General features: G+C 47.0%; 2 protein-coding genes across 3 annotated transcripts in view; one reads left to right on the forward strand and one right to left on the reverse strand.

Annotated features, from left to right (window-relative positions):
- The first annotated feature begins 1,009 nt into the window (after nucleotides 1-1,009).
- On the forward strand, nucleotides 1,010-14,154 carry LOC143119684 (uncharacterized). The gene is made up of 15 exons (XM_076281303.1): nucleotides 1,010-1,272; nucleotides 2,267-2,448; nucleotides 5,766-5,822; nucleotides 5,927-5,982; nucleotides 6,144-6,210; nucleotides 6,727-6,852; nucleotides 7,799-7,995; nucleotides 8,169-8,309; nucleotides 8,548-8,852; nucleotides 9,135-9,276; nucleotides 9,496-9,969; nucleotides 10,552-10,650; nucleotides 10,946-11,083; nucleotides 11,364-11,418; nucleotides 11,603-14,154. The coding sequence occupies exons 2-15, from the start codon at nucleotides 2,394-2,396 to the stop codon at nucleotides 12,028-12,030; spliced, it is 2,340 nt and encodes a 779-aa protein (XP_076137418.1). The 5' UTR covers nucleotides 1,010-1,272; nucleotides 2,267-2,393; the 3' UTR covers nucleotides 12,031-14,154.
- Nucleotides 14,155-21,858: 7,704 nt separating this feature from the next.
- The window catches only part of pitpnc1b (phosphatidylinositol transfer protein cytoplasmic 1b), an 11,245-nt gene continuing 9,205 nt past the window's right edge, over nucleotides 21,859-23,898 (reverse strand). Inside the window, exon 10 of one of the 2 annotated variants that reach the window (XM_076281037.1) lies at nucleotides 21,859-22,742. In XM_076281037.1, the coding sequence (XP_076137152.1) occupies nucleotides 22,546-22,742 (197 nt within the window). In that variant the 3' untranslated portion in view covers nucleotides 21,859-22,545. Of the gene's footprint in view, nucleotides 22,746-23,898 lie in introns of both variants that reach the window. The other variant, XM_076281038.1, reaches the window with a different exon arrangement.

The following is a 23,898-nucleotide window of genomic DNA, read 5'->3' on the forward strand; positions in this document are numbered from 1 at the left end:
GTCTCTTTTACCCTGTGACGAACACCAGCCCCCCGACCTGCTGAGGCAGCACACACCGACCTGTCTGTCAAACTGACTCAACAGGTGGCCCAGTAACGACCTCCCTTCCCCCCACCACCCTCCCCTTCAACTGCACCCGATCCAGCTACCTCCCCCAACCGACCCAGGCACGCACACACACAGACAGGCACCCATGCATTCATACATGTGTCCAAGTGTACACATGTATACAATAATACATGCATTATAATCCACCTTCTAATGATCTCAAAGCCTCATGTGATGGGGCAACTGGAAAATGAGTCAGGATACCAAGCGTGACATTTATAAACAGTATGAAGTCCTAAAGTGCCATGAGAGAGAGGATCATGGCCCTATCTGAAATACTACACATGTGTATGTGCTGAGCAGTGTAGTTAAATAGGCCTGTGTCAAATGGAAATATTTCACCCACATACACACACTGACAAACAAACTAACATTGAAACATCGCCATGTCTCTCCCTGTTTATCAGGGCCAAATTAGAACAACTACGAACAGTTATAGTGATTAATATCAGGCTTTCCATTTTGAGTTGAAGTTGAAAAAAGGTAAGATGATGTATTACGGATGAAGTCAGACTGTTGCACAGTTGAAGGGAATGAAAATACGCCTGTGAAATATCACGTCGCATGTGGATGTGCAATCTGCCCTGTCACACACATGCTGATAACAAGGACAGTGTGGAAGATAGAGGGGACTGCTAGTCACCAAATCTCAGCATCAATCAATCACCAGCAGATGTCTGTGTGCAGGGTCTATGGGGTGTGCTGTGAAAGGCTACAGGGAAGGTGTGGGGGAGAATGTGTGTGTGTGTGTATGTCTGTGTGTGTGTGTTGGGTTGGGGGGCAGGGGACTGATTTGACAGCTTCACACAGTTGGCATGACCCAGGAGGCAACGGGGTAAGAGAGAACGAGGGGGGAGCAAGAGCGCGACAGGGAGAGAGAGAGAGAGAGAAGAGAGAGAGAAGGATAGGGTGAATACTGAGAGAGGTGACAGAGGAAGGAACTTTGGAACCCCTTTCCTCCCGAATTCACCATTCAGGGAGAACTTTCTGTGTGAAAAAAAAAGCAACGCGCGGAAGGCAGATAGATATCTCTGCAAAACTGTCGAGAGAAATCTCCTGATTAAATGCGCCTGACTGAAGTTTTCTCCCCCTCCTCTGTCAGGTCTCTCTCTCCCTCGCCAGTTTAATCTTCAACTTACTCTGCCGTCCCTAAGGGATCCTTCTGTAAGTAACTATTCTGTTTTATTTTCTAGCGATTTCCCCATGTTCCAGAGCTCTCTGTGTGTATGTCTATATGTGCTTAGTGTGTGTGTGTTGTGTGTGGACGTATGTGTGTTTATACATAGACATATACGGAGACAGATATTCCCAGTGATTTGTACTCAATGATATTACTTATGCATGCAGAGCAGCTGGGCATCTTGATCGATGCTGAAATGAAGTGGTTGTTCATGAAAGCTGGGTACAATAATTAAGTGTAAAGCACTGAAGTTATTCCTCCATTTTCCCTGGTAACTCTATCTTCTGCGCACACACTGTGTCATTTTTGGGCCCAGAGAATTTTTTCCCCATGACTGTGTGTTTATGTGTGAGAGTGAATCTGCCCAGTTGAATATATTTCCTCCTCTTTCACTGGATGACACTGTTTTTGCCACTGGTAGCAGTAGGACTTGGTACAGTGCACACTCTCGTGCCTCTGTTTCTGTCAGTCACCCTCTCTCTTTCCCTCCCTCCCTCTCTCTCTCGCTCTCTCTCTCTGTATATCTCTCTCTGTGTTTGTACCTTGATCTCTCTATCCTTCTCTCTATGTTTTTAGCATCTCTGTCTCCGTCTGTGTGCCAGCTGCTCTCTGGGGGATTAGTGAAGTCTGTCGTAGAGTGTGTGGCTCCGTTATTGGGGCTGGTCTGCATGGCGCTCCTGCACTTGGACTTGTGTTTGCTGGGCTTTTGCTTCGTCTCCCCTATTCCGAAAAAAGACCGAAAATTTACACTCTGCTGACGGCTGAGTGTTCCCCTGTTCTCAGTCATACATCTTTGGAGAACTTTATGTTCTCTACCTTGAGTTCAGCTGAAAATCGAACTCTGCGGCCATGACAATAGCTCATTCGGTAGTTCACATAAAGCTTTAATTTCCGTTTGCGGTGAGAAGAATGATTAGTGTCCTGAACCAGCAGGAATCTCACGTTTTTGTCTCTTCCCACCTCGTTGTTTTTGTCCAGAGGCAGAGGCAAGGTTCCATTCCTCCTGGGTTCTTCCTGTGGGAGATTTAAAAAGCCAGGATCCTCCTCTCCACTTCTCCGACCCTTCTTTCTCTCTCTCTGTCCACTTTCTCTCCATCCTACCATCATGACCTTGCTGGCCTCCGAGAGGTCAATTCTCATTCGCAACAAATTCCGCTCAGGTAAGTGCCCAAGGGTCACGTGTGTGTGTGTGTGTGTGTCAGGGTGGGGGGATGGGGGGGTAGTGGTGGAGGAGGTGTTTGTAAAACAGCCAAGGGCAGCCATTTTGGATGGGAGTCCCTGATGAGCTGGAGGTTGTCAGGAGCTAAGAGAGGGAGAAAGGGATTCAGTTTTATGGCTCATTTAAATGAAATACAGTGCAATTTTTTTGAATATTTTACCGCACTAAAATGACATTGTGTATAGTTCTCATAAGGACAGAGTATTTTTCCATTGTAGCTGCTCAATTAGCTTTAGACCTGGCAGTCATATAAAGTGTGTGTATACACTCTGATATTTTACGCTGGTTTTGGTTTTCAACTTTAATACTTCTCATCTCATCATGATTTGCCATGGTGCCTATTATCTCATCAAAAGTTGATTCCCCCCCCTCAATATTTTCTGCCTTTGTAATAATGTGTTGATGTCTCGAGGCAGAATAAAATGAACCGAGATGAACCAAAACAAAACAATTTTACACATGTAAACAAGGGCAGATAAAATGTTGTCTACTGATCACTACCCATTTTTAACTAAATTTAAACTAAATTTGTATTTACATGACATTACATTTCAATCTGTGTTGCACTGTTTTGATACAAAGGCCTATTTCACAATACAGTCAGCATTGTTTTTATACTTAAAATAACACTTATTTACATTGATTGAAAACATGTTCCTTGATGTGTATACTGCCAGGATGGTGGTACATATCCTATGAGAGAGAGACATACAGTCTCATGTTCTGTAGTGTGTGAGGGTTCTCACTACTGTACTCACCGTTAGTAAATGACATTGGACCACAGTCTCCCCCCTCTGAAGGACAACTGGACATTAAACAGATTGGCTCTGCGGGCTACCACCGGCACTGGAAGCGTGTCAGAGTTTGTGCTTCCCTACTCGACACCTCTCAAGAAATCGCTGATTAGGGCCCTCAAACAAGCACCCAGCCCAGCGTTCACTTTTGGCACAGTGCTCATTGAAAACTCATTGTGCAAACCCCTTGTCCATTCACACTGAGCCCAGTCTCGTGTGTTGACCTTCCATGGTCTTGGTCAATGAAAATAATGAACCACCAGGAGAGTAGTGGTTGGAGGAATAGCTGAGGAGATCGATCCATCTGAGCCATCTTCCTCCTCACATGCTCACATGTTGTAGGTTATTGCCTAATGAACACCATAGCTCATAATATCTCTATTTGTTTACTTAGTAGGCTCAGAATGTTGTGTGCTGTGTCACTATGTGAGGCCTTATCGGTGTTTGGTTCAACTGTAATGTCGTTGTAATGACCATTGACCCAGAGAGACCCATTTGGGTGTTGTTTTGCCGAGGCTTAGTGTACGTGAGATATGCTTCTAGAGCCTCGCTCTTGCCAGCATGGCGACCTTTCATCTGGCCCAGCCCTTGCCCTGTCATGTTCCCTCATTAGAATGATAAGAGCCTTCTGGAAGCTAGAGTGTCCAACACAAAAACATCCGACTTCATATTGAATTCATGTGAATTATCACAGGGGCTCTGGAGGTCATTTGGTCTGCACCTGTGGCTAAGCAGATTGTCACTGTTTAGTCCCCTGTGGAATGTAGAGTGGAGGGGAATGACCAGGCTGATGTTATTCGGTCTGTGGCGTTCAGTGAAGGCTAAGTGCTAGCGCTACCACTCGCTCCTCCTGGCTTTGAACATCTTTTTCTTTTTTTTTTTGGTGCGCCATGCTGTTTATCTCCCTTAAGAGACTGATAATGTGGCCAAGGCAGGAATCGGCTGCTGTTAATCCTTTTAGAATCCTGTAGGTAGGACAGGGGGGTAATTATAGTGTATAATGAGATCACAACTCATCATTTGCCTGCAAAAAAACCACATCAGACGACAAGTCATATTAAAGCCATATTGGCTAACTAACCTGGTTGCAATTTGTGAAAGCGCATATGAGAGGAAACATTTCCTCCTCAAAGCTTAAAAGCCCCAAAACAAATTCCATCACGTCTTTCCCAGGTCAATTGTCTCTGCAGTGAGTTGTTCGTCTTTCCTCATTTTCTTTGTGGAAAGGGAAGATAACCTGTGTTAGAATGATTGCATATTCTCTTCCTAATGAAAGGTGACAGAGCATTGGCTTCCATTAGGCCTAGGTGTTCAATTCATAGTGATGACAGGAGATTTCTGGCATATAACTGAAACAAGGAACTCAAATTGGGTATAAGTGAAGTACACATTAAATAACAGTGAAACAGTGAAAAATTGGGTGATTTTTTGGGAATGTGTTCTTTACATTAACATTTCATCATTCTTTTCATTTCATTGCTTCGTCAGACTGGCACATTGGTAACTCTTTTCCCCTATTTCCTAAGAAAAGAAAGGGAATGGTCTCCTTGCCAGACAATACTCTAGAACTCTCAAACCAGTGAAAAATGTTGGGCCATAAGTTAACAATAAATAATACCAGGACTACACATCTCTGGACATCAACATGTGACTTCAGCAGACTCCAGCAGGGCTTACTGTCAGTTTTGAGAATGGCTCTTTGATTCATTTGAAGGAAAGGCCTATCAGACAGCCAGACTCCTTATCTGCACCTGGAGGAGTCCGTTTAGCGCGGCAGCTGGCAACAGGCAACAGGCGCCGGCTCCACCGCCAGCTGCACTTGGGGCAAGATGTTCTCTTTTCCTGGCTGAGATCAGCTGATAGAGAGAAAGAGAGGAAGAATTTACTTAGCAGGCTTGACAGAGAAGCAGTGTGTGAGTGTGTGTGTGAGAGTGAGTGTGTGTTTTGGGGGGTGAGCTAGAGAGAGGGAAAGAGAGAGCGGGACAGCTGGAGGGGGGATGGAGGAGGACAAAAATAGACATACTGATGGATAAATAGTTACCCTCCACCCTCCCTCCCCTCTTCCCTCCCTCTCGCTCACTCTCAGATCTCAAAACTCAGCAGTGAGGAGCAGAGCCCTGATACTTTACATCGGGCGCTATGGTTCCACCTGATGCCATGGAATTCTTCTGGCTGTCAGAGGGGAGGGAGGGAGGGAGGGAGAGGGCGAATGAGTGTTTGGGGATTGTGCACATATGACCGTGCAAATATCTGCATGTCTACTGGTACATCTCCACTGACGCATGAATTTATGGGGAGGCGCCCCATTGAAATCCTTGATACGGCTGGTGCAACACGGAATCAGATCGTATGCCACCGAAAGGCGTCCGAATGTCACTGACATCTCATGTGATTTGCATTGAATATTTATGGGCTAGGTTAAACTAATCTGAAGGAGCTTAAATCCTGTTCTTGTGCTTTTCAGTTTTGCAGTTGAGAATTCAGAATCGAAGACAGCAAAATGAGATCAACGCTGATTCTGGTGTGTGGACATAACAGCACTAGCATTAGTCATTTGTCATAAGGATAAAACTACACCACATGACCGTGACACATGAACTGATATTTCTCTATTTCATTCTTCAGGACTGAAAGGTTCTTGCCCACCTAAGCCAGGGCTGAAGGATGCGAATGAAGCTGTGGTACGTACTGTATGTCAATCAATGAATGGATAAGCGTGATTCCTTAAGATTCTTTAGCAAGTGTGTGTGTGTGTGTGTGTCTGTGTGGGTGGGTATGGGTATGTGCCTGAGATGAGAGACTTGCTGCTATTGTACGTTTTACCTGCTGTTTCCTGATTCAGCGTCAAACAGACGATGGCGCCACTCAGAAGATGCCCCCTAGTGGTCATACTGCAGAAACTGCACAAGGTGATGCTTCACCCTGGAGCAGGGAGCCTCCAGTTATACCCAGTATTCATGTATCTTCTTCCCTGACAGTCTGCTATTTTCAAATACCACCAACTGGCATTTAATCTTGACAAATGGCCTTTCCCTCAGATATTTTATCTAACATGCTAACTTCTCAACCATCAACCTCTCAACCAAGTCTCATTTGACACACAGCCCATAACCTGTAACAATAGGAGTGTGTGTCAAATGGTTGGAGTGTGTGAAATCCTCTGTGCTATATTCTATCTCATGTTCTGTATTCATGTCTGAAGCAACAACAATGTACATGAAAAGATACTACTTTTGCGCTAAGCTTTCACAAATTACTTACATATGTAGCACAAAACAGAGTAACATAGTTCCAAAAGTAGGCTTTCAATTTTCAGTCCTTTCCAGCAATGACAAAATTATTTCATTTCATTTCACTTTCCTCTCTCCTGCCTCCATGTCCCCCTGGTCTAATCCCTGTCCCCCATCACGTGCTTCTCCCCACAGACCGGGGCGTCGGCAGGGCTCAGAGGCACAAGAGGGCGCGGCTGGCTGATGACCTGCCTGAGAAGATTCCGCTTCGCCACAGCCCCCTGGAGCTCCGCAACAAGAACATCTTGCCCCTGGAGAACAGTGAGCATCCCCACGTCCCCACTGCACCACACAGCACAGCACAACACAATGCCACTCACATCCCCACTGCACCACACAGTACAACACAACGCAACACCACTCACATCCCCACATCCCACCACACAGCACAGGCAAAACGCAACGCAATGCATCACAGCGCAACAAAACACAACACAATGCAATGCAATGCATCACAGCGCAACACAACACAACGCAATGCATCACAGCGCAACACACAACACAATGCAATGCATGACACTGCAACACAACGCAACGCAATGCATGACACTGCAACACATCACAACGCAATGCATGACACTGCAACACAACCCAACACAACACAATGCAAAACATGACACTGCAGCACAACACAATGGGATGCAGCACAATGCACCACAACACAACATAACACAATGCAACGCAACACAACAAAACAATGCCACACCCAACACCTGTACACTGTACAAATCTAACTGTTGCAATAAACACTTGCCAGGTACTGTATGATAACTACTAATGCATATTCAACACATATAACCCACCAAGAAAGACACTAGCTCAAGGCCATGGGATGAACTTCCAGAGTACTGTTCATCCATGTGATGGCATGCACCATGTATGTTTCACAGTGTCACACAGTGGAGAAAACTCCACCTCATAGTCATACCCATGAGCACAGGGCAGTTTTACTCATCAAGGCTAGTCCCTCCTCGGCCTGCAGCATCCTGACGTTAATGACCACATGCCCTCACACACTATTAGTGCTATCAATACACCAAAGCCAAATATATCATTCAACAGATATATTGAACTTAAGTTGACCCAGCTTGTCCTCAGAGCCACCCATTACACAAGCCACCTTCCCTCCTCAGTGCTCCATCTTGTGCATTATACAGTGTGCTAGTACTGACTCATGTGATTGATGGCTGTCTGTCCCCCCTCATAGCTTCGCTCTCCTTCCCCGTGGCCTCGGACGTCTTCGAAGATGACATCTCCTGCTCCTGCTCCTCCACTTCCTCGTCTCCTGAGCAACTCGGGATGCACCAATCCCCCGCATTTTCCCTGTCGCCGGGGCTGGCCAGTGATCAGTCACTGAGTGACCTTTCGCCTGTGAACACGCCCATGAACCACAGCCCAAGTCAGGTAGAGGACAGCAATTCGTCAATTCGTTTCTACAGTATAATTGATGTGGTGACATGCATTCCGATGCTTTTTTCTTTCATAATTGCTTGGCAGCACATTCACTGAATGCATATTAGAGAGCGCCTACTTGGTTTGTGTGTTTTTCAAGACTCTCTTTGAAATTCTTTTTGCAGTGCAGCTTGGCGTTGCTCCCGGCAACCGAGAGCATCAACCAGCCAATGACCATGACTGTGGGTGAGACAAACTCCATGGCAACGACCGGGAGATCGAAGGGAATATATATGACCTCTCAGACCACACCATTGCTGCCAAAGGTATGTTTAAACATCACAAACACACACACACACACACACACACATACTGCACATATACACTACCAAATGCATTATTACATACACACACACACCACACACACACACACGTCTCAAAGCACACTCAAATCCAAATGCCCAGATACATTCGGCTGCATAAATTAAAGTTAATTGGCTGCTGTTTTTCCTCTCTTCCGTCTTTCTCTCCCTCTTCCTCGCCCACTTCAATTCTCTCGCTCAGACAGCCTCCCAGCCCATCCCCCCTGCTCATTCCACGCCGGGCTCATCCCTCGCTTCCACCAGATCCCCTCGGCCCCGGAAGCCGCGTGACTCCAAGCCCAAGATGAGGGAGCTGAAATACCACCAGTACATTCCCCCAGACCAGCGGGCAGGGGCGGGCAGCAGCTCGGCCAGCAACTCCGCCCAGAAGAATGCTGCCCCCGCCCAGCCCGTCGACCCCGCCTACTCGCACCTCCTGCAGCAACAGCAGGTGTTCCTCCAGCTCCAGATTCTCAACCAACAGCAGCGGCTCACCGTGGCAACCAGGTAACTTGAACAAAAAAAAAAATATGTGCAAAACGTGTTCAAGCCTTGCCTGCTCTCACCTCACTTACTGTAAATCACGCTCCACGAGGCTTGCATTTATGGCACATTTTCTGTTTGCGGCTCTGTTTTGATCACAAGGGGAAAACATTCATTTGATGTTTGTGCAGCTTTTAAAGTTGTTGCCCTTTATCTTTGATCCCTCTCTCTCTCTCTCTCTCCCTCCCTCCCTCCCTCTCTCTCTCTCTCTCTCTCTCTCTCTCTCTCACTCCCTCTCTTTCTCAGTGGCGACAGCCAGCTGGTGAGGCTTTCTGGTGCTCCACAGCAGACTCAGCCCTCTGCTTCCCCGCCGAAAACCTCAGCGCCTGTGGACACAAGTCCCCCTCAGAAGCCTGGGCTACTCCCTCCCAATTTGGATGACCTCACGGTGAGGCCCTTTCAACTTTCTACTCTTTACCTTTGATATCTTTCCAGCCAGGAGCCAACGGCTTCTTTTGGACTTCTTGTTTGAGTTGAAGATGAAAACACTCATCGTTTCCCCGCCCTCTCTCTCTGTCTCTCCCTCCCTACCTCCTTTTCTCTCCTTTCTCTCTCTATCTCTCCACCCCCCCCCCTCTTTCTGTCTTTCTCTGTCTCTCTCTCTCAGGTATCTGAGCTGCGGCAGCACCTGCGTAAGCGCGGCCTGCCCGTGTCCGGCACCAAGCCAGCACTGCTGGAGCGCCTGCGCCACTTCCAGCCGCCCCTCCCCCCCTGCCTCCCCCCTGCCCCCCCCTGTCAGCTCACCCCCACCCTGGACTCTGGCAGCAGCAGCAGCAGCAGCAGCAGCAGCAGTCCCGCCAACCCCACCCCTGAGCCGCCTCCGGCCAACCCTGGGCACGTCTACATCCAGGCCCCAGGCGTGGTGGCCAGCCTGCCTGACTCCGGCCTGTCTACTGTGGGCTTCCTGGCTTCCAGCACTCCCCCCTCAGGGTCAAGCCCCGGCCTGCAGGCGTCCTCCCCGCTGCCCAGCGCTGCCCCCTGGAGGTCAGAGCAGGCAGCGGCGGAGCTGAGCGTGGAGCTGAAGATGAGGGAGAGGATGAGGAACCGGCCCAGGGAGAGAACGCGAGAGCTCGGCAGCGAGGTGAGAGGAGGGCTGCTGACCACCTGCTTCATCACCTCCACACAGCAACATACATCTCTCTACATACATACATATGTTAGGGCTGCCAGGGTGAATTTGTTCAGAAACGCAAAATAAAAAGACAGAAGATATTTAACAACATGTATTAGCATGACCTGATTCACATGCACAGAACCTCCATAAATGAATGGCCATTAAGGGTCACTGCAGTGTCGTTTCAGGATACCTCATTTTATGCTATTCTTTACATGAAGCATTATTTCATGTTTACTTTTGCACATCGTAAACTCCAAAAGATGGTAATAATATTGAGGAGAAGCAAAGTAACTGTTAAAACAATGAAAATACATGCAACATGTTTTTGAAATACTCATTTCCATATGTGTATGAACTCTCATATGGGCAACTCAAGGTGGCAGCCACATCTCATAGGGCCGATTGGAGTCAGTGGACAGACTGAAAAATGATAAAGATATAAATAAATATTTAGTCATCATTGGCTCATCACCGCTGAGTCAATAAAATTAGCAAATGAATCCTAATTAGCTGAGAACATCCTCTCTTTCTCTCCCTCTCCTCCAGGCCTGTGGAGCTTCCCTCCATCCGTTTCTGCAACAGGAGCCTGGATGCAGCCAAGGCAGAGCTGATCAGGATGGGTCGGCAGAGGCCCTGTTCCCTCAGGTATGCCAGCAAGTCTACCGCACTCAATCTAGCGCTCCGCTATCTGCACCGGAAAATGGCTGAATGAATATCTTAACCTTGAGCTGATTGCAAAGATTAAAAATGTGGGGGAAAATGAGAGGCCAATATGTTTGATGAAGGGCTTTAGAAGTTTCACGCTTAATTTCTTGAGGTCTCTCTGGGAGATTGTCTCTCAAGCATCAAAATTGAAGGTTTGAAAATTGGAGTGGTGCTTAGGCTGCTGTGGTTGACAGAGATTAACCTCTGCGTCTCATGCTTAATGGCCTACGAATAGGTGTTCTGCAGCCAGCCGTGTGATGTGATTGGTCAAGATTTTGAACTGCCGAGGCAAATCACGGCGAGCCCGGTGCAAAGTTCACCCAGTGTTCGAAGTCTGGAGGAGGAGCTTCAGGAGGCCATCCAGAGAGTGGAAGTAGGTGTTCATGTGACCCACGCCGTTCACTAAGTCCAAACAGACACGCGTCTATTAGAGCAATAGTGAAAACAAATCACTTGTTGAAGTAGTACCTACGAGGTTGTATAAGATTATGTATGCAGACATTTTATGCATAACATCTATCCTAAGGGTTTCCAGGAGTTGTAATAGCGTAAAGCATAATATATTGTGTTTAACATTGTTTATGTTGTGAGAGGCTCAAACTATTTATTTTGGTGTGTCATGGTCCATTTTGTTTTTGTCTTTCCTATGATAGATGGATCCTAGTCAGTCCATTGATGATATTTTGGAAGGGACCATTGGTCATTCAGGTAAGCTTTACATATGGGTTTGGCAATGCATTTTTGTTCACATGCATAAACTGTCACCTGTTTGAAAAATGTCATTACTCATTGTGCTAATGTCCCTTGATAAATAAAAGTGCAGAATAAATCAATAATTCTTTCTTGGCATCAGCCCTACCACTTTATACGATCCTCCTAATGCTGTTTTCAGGTGATGCCTCCCCTGTTACTGAGATCCAATCACCTGTCAACGTCCTCGCCAGATCCTCCCCACTGCCGCCGCTTTCTGACCAATCACAGGCTGCTCAGAGCCATTGTAAGGATGACAACTTCCTGTCGTCCCCTCTCTGCTCCTCCCTCCTGCTGGAGCTGCCTCCGTCTCCGTCCAACACCCTGCTCCTCGCTCCCGTGGCCCCGCCCCCACCACCTCCCCCCATCTGCACCACGCCGCCCCCCAGCGCCAACTCCAGGAAGAGGCGTGAGGTCGCCACCTTTGACCCCGCCGACTGGCTGGAGTCGCTGACGTCTGGCTTCCGACCTCTCACCCCTCCCAGGGCACCCTTCCTCGAGTCGGACTTCGGCCTCGATTCAGATCTGAACGTAAACCGGGTCCTGGATCTGATGGTAGAGCAGTGGTGAAGGAGGTCTATAGCCTCTCTGTGTATGTGTGTGTGTATATATGTGTGTGTGTGGTGAAGGAGGTGTATAACTTCTCTGTGTATGTGTGTGTGTATGTATGTGTGTGTGTGGTGAAGGAGGTGTTTAGCCTCTCTGTGTTTGTGTGTATGTATGGGTATGTGTGTGTGTGTGTGTGTGTGTATGTGTGTGTTTGTTTGTCTTGCTGAGTCCCTATGTGAGTGAGTGTGTATGTAACTGGATGTGTGCTTGGGTGTCACCTTCGTCTCAAAGCCCCATATGACAGGTGAAAACACACATTGTTCCACGGATGCACCCCTCCATCCAAGCATCCTTCTATCCACCCATGCATCCATTACTGTCAACTGATGTGACCAAACAGATCTTTATAGAGAGGCATTGACAGCAGGCCTGTGTTCCACGCAATGTCGAGAGACAGACACTGCTGAGAGATAGAATGAGTGACAAAACAGAAAGAAAGAGAGAGAGAGAGAGAGCTGCTTTGGTGACTCATACAAAGACAGAATCACACAAGCATACACATTCTGTATATAGAATACAAGCGCATTTGTGATGTGCCTGGAATTCAAACAAATGTATGTTGTAATACAAAACAAAATGAAGAGAAAAAAAGACAATGGAAAAAAAGACAAATTAAACAAAAAAGAAAGATATGCGGGTTGCCTGCGGACAGTCTCGTCGCCCGAGTGCCAGACGAACAGTCGGCAGGAGGCGGGAGGCTGTGCCAGCAGATGCTTTCTACACACTGTGTGTTCTGGCAGGGAAGCAGAAGCGCTCCCTGTGTGTGTGTGCTACATTGAGCTGCTCCTGTATGTGTGTTTGTGTGTGTGTGTGTGTGTGTGTGTGTGTGTTTTTAAATGTGTGTAACTGAGTGTGTGTCAGTGTATGTGCATTAGTGTGTTCAACCGAATAATGTTCACCATACTGCGCATGCATTTTCCACACACTATATCCATAGGTGCCTATGCACCCAAATGCACTTGTCTGTGGAAGCGTACCACGTCTGTGAATAGCCGTTAGCATGTACAGTTTGTCAGTTCAAAAGAGAGTACGTTTTTCTTTCCATGTTTCCTATTGTATGGTCTTAGTCAGGTACTGTGAGACACTGGCAGTGATGCATACTCCCCAGGTGCTCAGTGAAAGGCTCATAATCAGCTGTGCCCTGGGAACAGCACACTGCTTTTTTTCTCACAAAAACTGTTATTTAACTGCGACTGGAGATGTCCTCCTGAACCAAGAAACTGTATTGGCAGAGATGTTCCCCCAGAGCAGACGGACAATTGAAGTATAATACTTAACCCCAGTACCACCCAAGGGGCCGCACAGCACTGAAGACCGCTAATGGTTAATGCTAACATAAATAACTTACAGTTTTGCTCGAATGTCTGATGTTTCTTTAATCAGACAGGTTCCTTTGTCTGTGTTGAATTTGTCCTCCCTGAGGCTGCGTCGGAAGTGCAAACTCTGCCGCCAACAATGGGGCTGTATGACTCTGTTTACAGAATGTCTGAGCTAGACACAACAAACAAAGACCTGGCCTTATTTGGGGAGACATCCTCTGCCAAACTTGATTACTCTGTGATGGGACCGCACAAATGTCACGATCCTCTCTGAATGACTGCTTATGCCTTTAATGCCTTTGTCCCTAAAGTAGCCGGGACAACACAATGCTTACATGTGCAATACGCTAATGTGAAGGGCACATCCACTGGGCAAAACCACACAGTAGGTTTTATTTGCCAGAATGTCCAAAGTGGTTATCAGAGAGGGAGAACGCCTTCTTTATCGTTAATGTATGTTTTGTAGCACAGCAATTGTGAGTTCAATTGTTGTGATTTAATTCAGTGCTAATAGGGATAATATGTCTGATAATCAGAAATGTTGTCCTCACTTAGAATGCAATGAGACACTGGAGAATCTAAGTGTCTGTATTTATTAAATGTTTCGCTCTTTAAAATCTGACTGCTCTGAAAAATCCAAGAAAAAAAGTGTATACTTCCAGGTGTTCTCAATTTACCCATTGGACTATTTATTAAGTAATTTATTAAAGCATTGGACTAATCTCCTGTTGAAATTGTATGTTTCCAAAACAAATTAAAGTCTTAATTGATTTTCCCCAAACACTCTGATGTGATATGTTATAATCATGCATATGGTATATCATGCATCTAAGTTCATTGTCAATAAGAAAATTATTGTGCCCTCAGTAAGTAAGAGAATAAAGAAATAAAATAATTGTTTTGGATTTACATTTCAGATGCTTCAATGAGTTCACAAACAATCAGTACATATTGCATTTCAAAGCCATTTCACAGTCGCACTTGCAGTTTGACATATATTTCATATACATATTTATATAGCTATGCCGTATCAAGTTTATTACATAGATGAATAATTTAATACACTGGATTACAGTGAATTTAGTCATTATTGCTAGAAAACCACACTCAGAGAAGCAATTATATTTTTGTAGGCCTATGCATGTTCACTTGAGTAGATGCTCACACCCTCTGTAGGGGTATAGCCTGGAAAAACAACACACTTCTACATACATGACTGTTTAAATAGAGCTTTTATTACTGGTTACAAGTGATACCCCATTAATGATATATTGCCCTCATTTTTTTTTTACATCCCTCTGTATGCTCACTGGCATGTTAAATATTAGATCAGTGTAATAAATACTGTTTACATATGTCTTCATAATTCATTCCAGCCCCCTGTGTCTAGGTCGGTTGAGTCTGCAAGGGCCTTAAAATGTTTGCAGGCTTGTGTGCCTCAGCTGCTGTAGGCCAGGTGATTATTTCACAGCTCTTAGGATGATCTGAGAGATTTCTCATCATTTTTGTTTCCCTCTGCCAGACTAAAAAGCAATAGCTATAGACTTCTATGCCTTGAAAAAACAGTGGGCCAAGGTCATTTGTTGAACATTGGTCCTCAGAAGAAAACATTCCTAGGTGGTCAGTAAAATAGGAAAATGTAGACTAAAACATTTTTGTAAACTACAATTCCTGGGCAAAAAAAGAAAAAGAAACTTTGGTAACCATCTAACAACGTGAATCTCATCAGATATCAAACATTCTTCCATTCAGAGGTTAGTTGCGTTTTTCCTAGGCCTAGATCCTGCGCTCGACATGGGTGAACAGCATTTAATGAGTTTCCATATAATGACTTCTGCTGTCCCGCGGATCTTGCTGTTCCCTCGCCTTCCTTCTGAAACCCTATTCTCCCACGATTTCATGGAAATTAAGAGCGAAAAGGTAAGCTACATTTCTTATGTAAAGCAGCCCAATGGCTGGACGACAGTGTTGCTCTCGTCTCTCTCTCTCCCTCGCTCTGCGGGGGATTGCTGAGACGTGTTCGTGCTTTGATCGCCGGCAGAAGGTCAGGTTCATTCGATTTCCACGGTTCATAGCAGAGTTGCATGACTGGGTTCTGCCCCCCTGGGTAGCTAAACTGAGGGGAGCTTAATTGCTTTGGCTTCAGTGCCACTGCACACACGACGGATTTAGCCGATCTAAACTAGCAAACGTCAATATCGCCATGTGGTAAAATGACCAGAATGTGCTCAGAGAGGGTTTAAATCACCAAGGGTCGCTTACCTGTAGGAATTGTAGGAAAATTGCGTTCACAGATCTGCTCTGACCAAACAAACATTGTTTATTGGTTTGGTCAGGGTGTGTAATGGTGTGTTGCAACCTCATGCCCTCAAATATTTTGATCAACCTACTAAGGAAGAAGGCTATCTAAACCAATCATCTAGGCTACCTCATAGCATTAGGTATGTTTGCGTTTATGTCTTCCCAAGCAGGTTATTTTCACTGCATTTTGAGTAGTAGCCTAGGCTATTGCACTAATGAATACATCACGTCAAAGTCAATTGTCTTGTCCCACCTCTATCCATGAGTGACGTCCAACCTGAGAATATTTGTACAGAGGCATGACACATCAGCTGATCCGATCGATCTGTCATACTTCTTTAGCCTACAGTAGGGAGTGGTAGGACACGGGGATGATACAGCCAGCCCTTAACAGACAGTTATATATGGATACATATATTCTTTAAAAAAAAATGTAATCAATCAGGTGTTTATTGGAGAAGTTCACAAAGGTGCATCAATCAAAATGAGTGACATGCAATTTCATTGATTATTTCAAGACAGGTCATGTTAAAGTCAGCTGATCAATCGCATGACGGTTCTCTGAAGAACTGTTTTTCCAATCTTGTCTAAAAGAAAAATTTGAATCAATGTATCACATGTGTTAGACGTTTAAAATGACCTTTTTCTTCTTGCCATTTATAAATGAAGGCCAAGCTGTTTTTGAGGTGTGTGGTTTTGTGTGATGGATGGTGCTAGACTACCATTGATGTGTGTGTGTGTGTGTGTGTGTGTGTGTGTGTGTGTGTGTGTGTGAGTGTGTGTGTGTGTGTGTGAGAGAGAGTGAGTGTGTATGTGTAGACCTGTAGTCAAGGACTCCCCTCCCCTTCCTCTGTGTTGTTGTGCACAGCTGATTGGCTCAGAGGCACGTCTCCGGAAAGCAGGGATGCAGCCAAGATGCACCAGAGAAGCCAGAGGGACGAAGGTGAGAGAATGACCTCTCCTCTTTCTCTCTTTTCTGCCCCTCTGTGGTGGTGTCCTCTCTCTCTCCCTCTCTCTCTCTCTTGTATTCACTGTGTGTCTGTCTATTTATCCGGCCCCCCCTCAGACCCCGCACACACCCAGGCTTGGGATCAGTGCTGCTCGAGTAGAGACACACTGCGCTATCTGTTCTCTCTGCTGGGTGCCTGTCTGAGCAGGTGGAGTCATGGCAGCCAAATGACCCAAATGAAAATGATTACATAACGACCCGCTCATAATCACCATGCATATGTCAACACGCTTAGCCACTGAAGGTCAAATTAGTGCAGTCTACTGCAGTTCAGGTGTGTTTAGCAGTCCAGAGGTCCGGTCGGTTTGGACCAGTTGGGTCTTGGTCAAGTTTTAGCTCACCTTCAAAACAGCCCATAAAAGTACTGGGATGCATTGTGCTGCCTTGGAACAGGTCTTGCTTGATGGATGGACAAAGCATGTGAATGCTAAGGAGAAGGAGGATGGATTTGAGAGAGAGAGAGAGAGAGAGTGATACAGAGAGAGAGAGAGAGAGAGAGAGAGAGAGATAAACAGAGAGAAACCCAGAGAGAGCAGGCCTGTGAGGCATGCTGGGGAAGGCTGAGTGACGGTGATGGCTTCAGCATGCTCCAGATAGAGATCTGCCCAGAGAACAGCGCTAATTACTGCAGCATGCAGACTTGAGATTCTAAAGATGCACATCAACTGCTCTCCAGAGGCTGCGATAAGCATCAATTGCATGCCTTTTTCTCCCTCTCTGTTTGTCTCTTTGCATTCTCTCTTTTCTTCCTTTTTTCTCAATCACTCCCTCCCTCCCTCCCTCCCAACTATTATCATGAACGTAGTATCTTTCTTTCGCTCCTTCTTGCTCTCCCTTCCCCCCTGCTATCTCTCCTAGATAATAATGATATTTTCTCTGATAGTAATAATGGTAATATATACGGGGTCTTTGATATTTGCTCTAACTGTTGGCCTTCGGCTGGGGAGAGTTGGGAAGGAGATGCCGCTCTGGCGTTCATGCATATGAATGTTGGACTGGCCCCTAATTCCCACCGCACGCAAGGTCAGTGTGTGCCAGCCCGGTCCGAGGGGATTCACGTTATCTGAATGCCCACGCGCTAACACAGAGCCACGAGCATGTAAAAGCTTCCCCTCAGGGCAGCGGGATCAGCCTGTCAAGAATTACAGTTTTGCTCTCTCTCTCTCTCTCTCTCTCTCTCCATCACTCTCTCTCTCTCTCTCTCTCTCTCTCTCTCTCTGTGTGTGTGTGTGCCTGTGTGTGTGCCTGTATCTGTCTGTGTGTCTGTGTGTGTGTGTGTCTCTCTCTGTGTGTGTGTGCCTGTGTGGGGGCCTGCAGAGCCATGTTCACTCAATCATATGCTGATCTCGGCCTGGGAGACTTGGCTGTGGTGAGGGGAGCGCGGCATGGTGCGTCTGAGAGCTCCAGCACGTCCTCCCTGCCGCTGCTGAAGGGCCGGGCGCGTGTGTGTGTGTGTGTGTGTGTGTGTGTGTGTGTGCCAGTGCCGGCAGGCGCCTCTGTGCTGTGCGTCAGGAAGCGGTGGCCAGATCTCAAGCCGCACAGCTGGGATCCCGCCGGCCCGGTGCTGGCGAAATCCAGAACACCTGATGCTACCTATCAGATGGCCCATTGGAGAGCTTAATTCGCTGAATCAGATGGGCTCTAATTTGCCAGGAAATGAAAGTTTGGACGCTTGATGTTTGGAAGTGGCTATCCCCCCCGTTAGCCCACCCCAGTCCCATCAAGTGGTGAAATAAATCTGCTGAAATGCACACCTGGCTATTTGCACTCTCAGGAACCTTTGTCTTAGGAGTGAACTGAAAGCCATCCATTCATTCAGTCTTCCGCTCGGGCCCACTAATGCCTGTGACAGTTCCAGTGCATGGCGTCTAATACCCCCTCCCCTCCTCACCCCTCCTTTGCCACAAGACTGTGAAGGGAGATGACTTCAGCTGGCCGTGCCCGCGCGTGCCGCTTCTCCACTGGCCTGTAAAATGCCGCTGACTGACAGAGACTGACGGGGGGTGCCAGGCGCTAGCTCTTTCTGCCCAGTCCCCCTTGATTGATGGCACGGGAGCAAGAAGTCAGCTGTGTGGAAAAGCCGCCGTCAGTCTGAGGAGTGGTACCAATCGTTTCCTAATTCCTTCGCATGTCAAATCCCCGTTTTTTCCACGCGTCTTTGACCCGGCACTGGTGCCATATGTACCGTAACCGCGGTCTCACTCAATTTCCTCTGGTGACAGTTAAAAATGTACTTTATATCAGGTCAGAGTGATATGGCAAGGATATCTCATCGACCTTGCCTTGCCGTGTTTTCATGCATCTTTCAGGCATAAAGAGGGTTATTTTTTTTTTGCTGAGGTGCGTGTGTGTGTGTGCGTGCATGGTGTGATGCCATTTGGACTAAGTAGGCCTGCTTTTTTTGTTGCAGAGGGTTTTTATTTAAAACAGACACGGCTGGGGAAAAAAAAAAGGCTCGAGCCTCCGTAAATACACCCTCCTCTTTAGCATGCACAGGATAGTGGATTGTGTGCCTAAGGCCATGTACAGTCATGACTGAAGATCTGTAAGGAAGACTAGAGTCCCCCTTTTCCACAATAGCCTGCCATTAATATTCATTAAAAAGCTCTGGGGGGCTGGGAGGGCAGTGGGGAGTGCTGCGCTCATCCTCCAGCTGGAGCGGATGGCGCTTCGTACAATATGGAGTTCACCAGGGAGGGAAAAAGCCCCACAAGTCCCTGTAGCAAGCAAGCACTAAACCAGCACTCATCTACATGGAGCGGCTGGTGGAGGAGAACAGGGGGAAAGGGCAGAGGAGGAGGACAATGGAGGACTGGCCGCTGCCGGGCTTATCTCCGCCAGTGTGGCTCGCTATCCATCAGCCTCGGCGTTGCTCCTGACCGTCCATCTATCTCGGCACAGGTCCTCGGGTCAGCGCACCTCTGCGACGCGACGTTTTACAAACGATAGAAGCGCCCGAGATATGATTTCATCAGCGCGCGCCGTATGCAAATAATAACAAAGAAATGGAACAGTGATGGGTGTGTGGGTAGAAGGCGTGAGATGAGATGAGGATGGGGAAAAAGTGAGAGTGAGGGGGGGGGAATGAAGATTCACCTCCAGCTATCTGATGCATGTTTTAATGGAAATGTTCACGGCCGCCTTACAAAAAAACGCAAACGAGAGAGACACATTCAAGATGTTCATTAGATTTCTTCCCTTTATGCTGATCCCCCCCCTCCAGTTTCTCTCATTGTGATTCCATTCATATTGGATTTGGGGGGGGGGGGGGGGGGGTTCTCCTGTTTATGTTGGTGGTGGGAGGATAGGCTCATCCAATATGACCTGTTACTATATTGTCTCACACGTGTTTCCCCCAATGCTTATCTGTTTGTGTTATGATGTATGCCATAATTGTCTCAGAGCAACTGAGGAATGTAATTTCACCTTTGTGGATCAATAATGGCTCTTCTATTAGGCTCCATTCTGTTTCATTAAAGAGCATATGCCGCATTGCACTGCAGCTCTGCTGCCCAAATTAATGGGCAGGATGGGCCAATTAAAGTTGGGATCTTCATGGGCGTGCTGATTAGGATATTTAGGGCGTGAATTTCAATGAATGCCTTCCAAACATTCATACACTACTCCCTCAGGGAGAGAGAGAGGGAGAGAGAAAGAATGTGTGCACACTGTGTGTGTGTGTGTGTGTTTGTGTGGGCGGGTGTGTGCATGCGTGTAAGAGATACATAATTACTCCTCATAAATTACCCTCAAACTGCGTTTTTTAGTGTCCCATAATTTTCAAGAAAAAAACAAAACAAAACAAAAAAAACAAAGTTGTGTGTCTTCATCAGGAACACCACTGCAGTTCCTCCTGTGGATTAAGCTCAGTAATGTGAAGCACCAGGCCCAGATCCTCGGACAGGATCAATCGCCTTTGGCAGTTGAGTGTGTAAGAAATTACAGACTAAAATGGACCACAGGCACTTGTAAGCCTTGGCACAACTGTGGGATATTATCTGTGAGGGACCTAATGGCCCCCTTCTGTGGGAGAGACATGGATATGGAATTGAAATAAGACGTTTACATCATGGGGCCGTTGATCAATGCCTGCCAGCTTCTGTGTGCCTGTTAGAAGGGCTATTGATCTATTGGTTGAGCTCATATATCAGGGGGTTAATGTGTAGGACAAACGTATTATTCCTTTGAAAGGTCTTTGCAAATCTCCCCTCTCTCTTTAAGGTGCTGCAGTGCATCAGGATCAAATGCTGCCTTTTTAAGACAAAGACTGGGCTAAATCCCTCCAATGCCACAAAGGAATTAAAGATGGCCACCAGGAACGAGGGAATGAGGAAATGGGAAAGCACAGGGTTAAAAGAAGGTGATGAAGACAATAACTCTCTTTATACTAATAACACTAATAGCGCAGTAGTCATTTTATAAAACGCTGGTAAAATGCTTATGTATGATCATTTCGACGCAGCGCTGATGTAATGAACTGCATAAGAAGTGCTTCAGAGGCGCTCTCTGGAGAGGTGGACGATGGAAGACCAGCAGTGGGGCCAGTCAGAAGGATAAAGGGCCGAGCGGAGAATGATTATTGGAAGTGAGAGCAAAAAGCTTGAGGTTCTCTGCAGACCCTTGCAGTGCTTCAGCTACCCTCGTTTTTAAGTGTGGCAAAGCCCCCCCCCTCTCTGCATGCCTTCATCCTAAAGAGAAGAGAACATCAGATGAATGTGGTGGAGGAGAGGAGGAAGGAGTGCACGCCTCGGCGCAAATTACACGCGCTGGAAGAATAGCCGATGACAGCAAAAGAGGATTTGTCTCTCTCTCTCTCTCTGTCTATCTCTCTCTATTTCTCTCTCATTTTCTCTCTCTTTCTCTCTCTCTCGGTCTCTTTTCTCTCCCCCTGTGTGTGTCTGTCGATTTGTTTCCTCCAATGTTCTCAAACTTTTCCATCTCAATTCCTTTTAATCATAGCTCCCTCTCCAGTGCACCGCTGCTCAGGGGGAGATGTGCGGCGCGCGGACGTCACATGTTCCCCTTTGTTGCCTAAAGACTGAGGCGCTAACCCAATTTCCTGATGAATACCTCACCTCTGCAGTGATCAGTCTGCTGTTCGCCGGTTTCTGACGGCAGAGAGGATCCAGTCATTTAAAAAGCTGAGAAGCACACTTGGGAGAGAAAAAAACATCCGCCAAAGACATTTCTCCAGCCTGAGGGGGGTTTATTGTGCAGCTGCAAATCTGACTTTGACAAAATATATACATACACTTGTTTCCACTGTAACGTTCACTCTCCTCATCACACTATTCCATCACTGCTATTTGTACTTCGATTACAATTCGTTCACTGGGCCAAGGTCACACGTGATTAAACAGGCAGTGTCAAAATGTTGACATGGTTAAAGGTAAACCACACTTAACCCATTGCCCCCTTTAGCTTATAAAGATTGTGAAGCCAATACGATGCTTCGACAGTCTCACTCAATAGCTACACGGAATGTATGTCATTTGAAAGACGGCTTGATCTATAGAGATTATTGCTTACACTTGATTGCACACAATTGGGTTAAATGAGTAGAGTAAAAAAATAACTAGTATAAAAAATGTCAACCACATGACTCCTCTGAATGCCCACCACCTTGATGAGAGACTAGAGAGTGTTTGGATTAGCTCCGGAAGGCACACAGGTGTGTACATAAGCATGTGTGGTAGACATGTTTGGGGTTGGGGATGGGGATGGAAGGCACATTATAATGGCTTGTTTGAGGTGGGGGTGGAGGTAGGGCTGTGGGTGCAGCCAGTCTACGGAACATGAGTCCAAAGTACCCTGGTGGGAAGGGGTGGGGTGTTGGGGAGTGTGCGGTTACTCTGGCGTGGAATGCAGCCTCACTTTGCTCAACACCCCCATCGATGAGCAGGAGGAGGACTTGGTGGAGGCGCTGGCAGAGGAGGAGGAGGAGGTGGCAGGGTTGGGGATGGCTGCAGGCCTCACCCCCATCTTCTTCAAAGAGCACTCGTCTGTGACCGAGATGGAGCGAGAGAAGGAGGGGCGAGGGCCAGCTTCTAAGAGAGAGAGAGAGAAAAGGAGAGAGGGAGAGAGAGGGAGCAAGAGAGAGAGGGAGGGAGGGAGGGAGGGAGTGAGAGAAAGGGAGAGCGAGATAGAGAGAGGGAGCAGAAGAGAGGGAACGAGCGAGAGAGAGAGAGAGGGAGGGAGAGAGTGAGTGAGAGAGAGAGAGAGAGAGAGGGAGGAAGAGAGAGCGAGAGTGAGGAGACGAGAGCACTGTGTGTGTGTATAGTGAGTATATGAATATGACAGGGAAAAAGCACAGGAGAGAGAAACAGTGTGTGTATACGTATGCCTGGGAGGGAGAGAGATTACAACCAATTTTAGACTACTCATCATCACAGACAAAATAATCTCCCCATGAATAGTGCATTACATGACAAACACAAAAGCGCTCCCCATGCCAACTAGAGAGCCTCATTTGTTTTTTGGGTGTTTTCATGTTTGCACATATACGCACTTGTTTGCATGGACATTAACTAATGCTGGCGGAGCAGCTGCTCCTGTTTGCATCCTGACTTACACTGGGCAGTGTGTCGCTGCCACGGAGAGACATCGTGCAGTAGCGCCGTCCTGCCTGTGAGTGGCAGTGGCGACACACACTGCCGGGGGATGAGCAATGACTGCAGGTCTATTACAGAGTGATGGTCCCCATCATGAGGGGAAAGTGGCAGGCTGCTGCTGGCCATATTGTGGACGCTGACAGGGATATTTACAATGCTGACGCAGTACCGCCCAGTCGCCATCAGAGGGCAGTGTGAAGCCTGGAGGAACGGCCGCACAGAACACGAGCGGTCAAAGACCCGTCACTTTGGCACGGCGCTCTCTCTCTCTCCCATTCAGATGCATACACTGCCTCTGCAGCTAACGCTAGACAAGCAGTACAGTGCTGCGCAAACACACACATAAGCACACACACACACACACACACATTTAGGCCCATGTGCATCTCACGACGGGCAAGGTTAGAACACCAGCCACCCCACCTCCAGCCTCTCAAGCGTGTAATCTTTCTGCTCTGCTCTCACTTCAACTTGGTTTTTTTCCCACTTTTTCCATTTCGTTGACTGCTGGTATCAAATGGAAACCCAAGAGTGCAAAGGCAGGTTGCTAGAGAAAGAAAGCCCATCAGTGCTGCCTCACATGCACCAA

This window comes from Alosa pseudoharengus, unplaced genomic scaffold (assembly GCF_046254945.1).
Source record: "Alosa pseudoharengus isolate Yale_2024_CS ecotype anadromous, Long Island Sound unplaced genomic scaffold, YU_APseudo_1.1 YU_APseudo_1.1_scf_12, whole genome shotgun sequence".
NCBI classification, from domain to species: Eukaryota; Metazoa; Chordata; class Actinopteri; order Clupeiformes; family Clupeidae; genus Alosa; species Alosa pseudoharengus.

What these genes read in the sequence shown, in the direction of transcription:
- LOC143119684 (XM_076281303.1), top strand. Translation starts at nt 2,394, where the DNA reads ATGACCTTGCTGGCCTCCGAGAGGTCAATTCTCATTCGCAACAAATTC. An exon ending in CAGAGGCCCTGTTCCCTCAG is followed by an intron (nt 10,651 to 10,945) that starts GTATGCCAGCAA and finishes GCCTACGAATAG; the next exon opens with GTGTTCTGCAGCCAGCCGTG. An exon ending in AGGGACCATTGGTCATTCAG is followed by an intron (nt 11,419 to 11,602) that starts GTAAGCTTTACA and finishes TGCTGTTTTCAG; the next exon opens with GTGATGCCTCCCCTGTTACT.